At 56.0% G+C, this 1767-nt stretch overlaps 1 protein-coding gene across 1 annotated transcript; it reads left to right on the forward strand.

Moving 5' to 3' along the window:
* Window positions 1-275: 275 nt before the first annotated feature.
* On the forward strand, window positions 276-1105 carry LOC100274798 (uncharacterized). Its single transcript, NM_001374114.1, has one exon. The coding sequence runs from the start codon at window positions 387-389 to the stop codon at window positions 765-767; it is 381 nt and encodes a 126-aa protein (NP_001361043.1). The 5' UTR covers window positions 276-386; the 3' UTR covers window positions 768-1105.
* Window positions 1106-1767: the final 662 nt, after the last annotated feature.

Raw genomic sequence — 1767 nt, forward strand, 5'->3', positions numbered from 1 at the left:
TACCGTCGTTTAGAATTATTATAATAATAATAATACTCCTATACACCAGCTGTATACATCTTCTTCTTTTTTTTTAAAAAAAAGACAATTTAATTATTCTGCACCGAGCCTTTAACACGAGCAAAGTGCAAAGCCGAGGGTTGTAATAAAGCCGGGCCCACAGAAAAAGTCGACCAAAGCGGTTTATCTGCTGCCTCTCTTTCGCTTCCTCTCTCTCTCTCTCTCTATAGACGACGACAAGTATTTAACAGCCTCGGCGCGGCCGCCTTGCATTCTTCGCGTTTGTCCGCCAGCCCCTCCCTCGTTCGTTCCACTTCCACCTCCTCCCTCGCATCGCATCGCACCCGCCGCCCGTGATCTCCCGCGCGCCTACCTACGGCGGCCAGATGAGCTCCGCGGCGGCCGACGCCCTGCCGCCGGCGCTGCCGCCGATCAGGACCACGGCGGAGCCCGTGGCCTCGCCCTCGCCTCCAGCGGAGAAGGGGGCGCAGGAGCAGGAGCAGGAGCAGGAGGCGGAGCCCACGACGCCGACGTCGGAGGAGAGCCGGCTTCGGGCGCCGGCCGAGTGCCCTCCGGCGCCGCGGAAGCCGGCGTGGGCGCCTCCGCGGCCGCCGCCGGTGCCACCAACGCCCGCCAAGCGCAGGCTCCCGTCTTCCGCTGCGCCGTCGGCGTCGGCGTCGCCGCGCCGCGCCTTCTACCCCGTCGCCCGCGACCTCGCCGCCGTGTTCCGCGCCCTGCCGCCCAAGAAGAGGATCCGCGCGGGCTGACGGCCAGTTGCGTGCCTTGCGCACTTGCGGGCACGCACCGCGCCGACCTCACCGGCATGGTGGTACAGACTACAGAGTACAGACCTCTCGTAGAAATGGTGTGTTGGTTTATTATTTACTTGCCCTATGCTTCTTCTTCTTCTTTTTTTTAGTGTGGTTGTGCGTGCGTGTGTGTGTGGAATAGACGAAACTGTAGAGTTGGGAATTGTTCTTATTTACAGGGGGGTGATGAATTGGGGTGGGGGGAGAGAAGAAATAGAAAGCATGTAAGAGAGTTCGCAGAGATCTGTTCATTACTACATTCGTTATAGTAAACTATAGCTCACAGTTCGCCAAAATCACTCGCTTTCGCTTTCGCCTGAAGGTGAGAAAAAAAGAAGAAGGACTAATAATTGTCTCAGCTCGGTTCTGTTCAGTTCAGTCCAGTGCAGTTCTGTTTCTGTTGGTGCATGCTGCTTGACGATGGCCTTGAACTTGAAGATCTCGATAACAAGTGTGGGTGGGTGGCTGGCAGAGAGAGTGACGGTAGAGACGACCCTGCAGGTGAAGAAGAAGAGGAGGATGCGCGTTTGCGATGGAGGATTGGAGTGGAGCAAGCATGCAAAAGGAGGTGGGGGGGAATGATGGGTGGTCGTAAACGTGGGCTGCAAATGCAGGCTGGTGGGATGTGCTACTTTGTGGCCGCTATCTCTTTTGTCCCGGCACTGCACTGCACTTTGGTGTGGGAGAGGAGGAGAATCTTGTGTTCCATTCATGAGAGCGGCGTGCATTGCAATTGCAATTGCAATGCATGGGGATGATGGCTGTTGCCTGTTGGGTGGATATGCCGGCTGCTAGTAGATCTATCTATCTATACTACATGGAAGCTGGCATGCATGCTGCCCAGGACCAGGAGGCCTGGCCAGCCCAGTCCTTGTTTATCTCTGTGAATTAAGTTTCCTCTACGCTAGCTAGCTACATACATGCCTGATTGCCTGCTGCTAGTACATTCCTCCCTCAG

The sequence above is a fragment of the Zea mays genome, chromosome 1, assembly GCF_902167145.1.
Source record: "Zea mays cultivar B73 chromosome 1, Zm-B73-REFERENCE-NAM-5.0, whole genome shotgun sequence".
Lineage (NCBI taxonomy): Eukaryota > Viridiplantae > Streptophyta > Magnoliopsida > Poales > Poaceae > Zea > Zea mays.

Bases quoted from the DNA above. Each gene is read 5' to 3' on its own strand.
- LOC100274798 (NM_001374114.1), top strand. From the start codon at position 387: ATGAGCTCCGCGGCGGCCGACGCCCTGCCGCCGGCGCTGCCGCCGATC.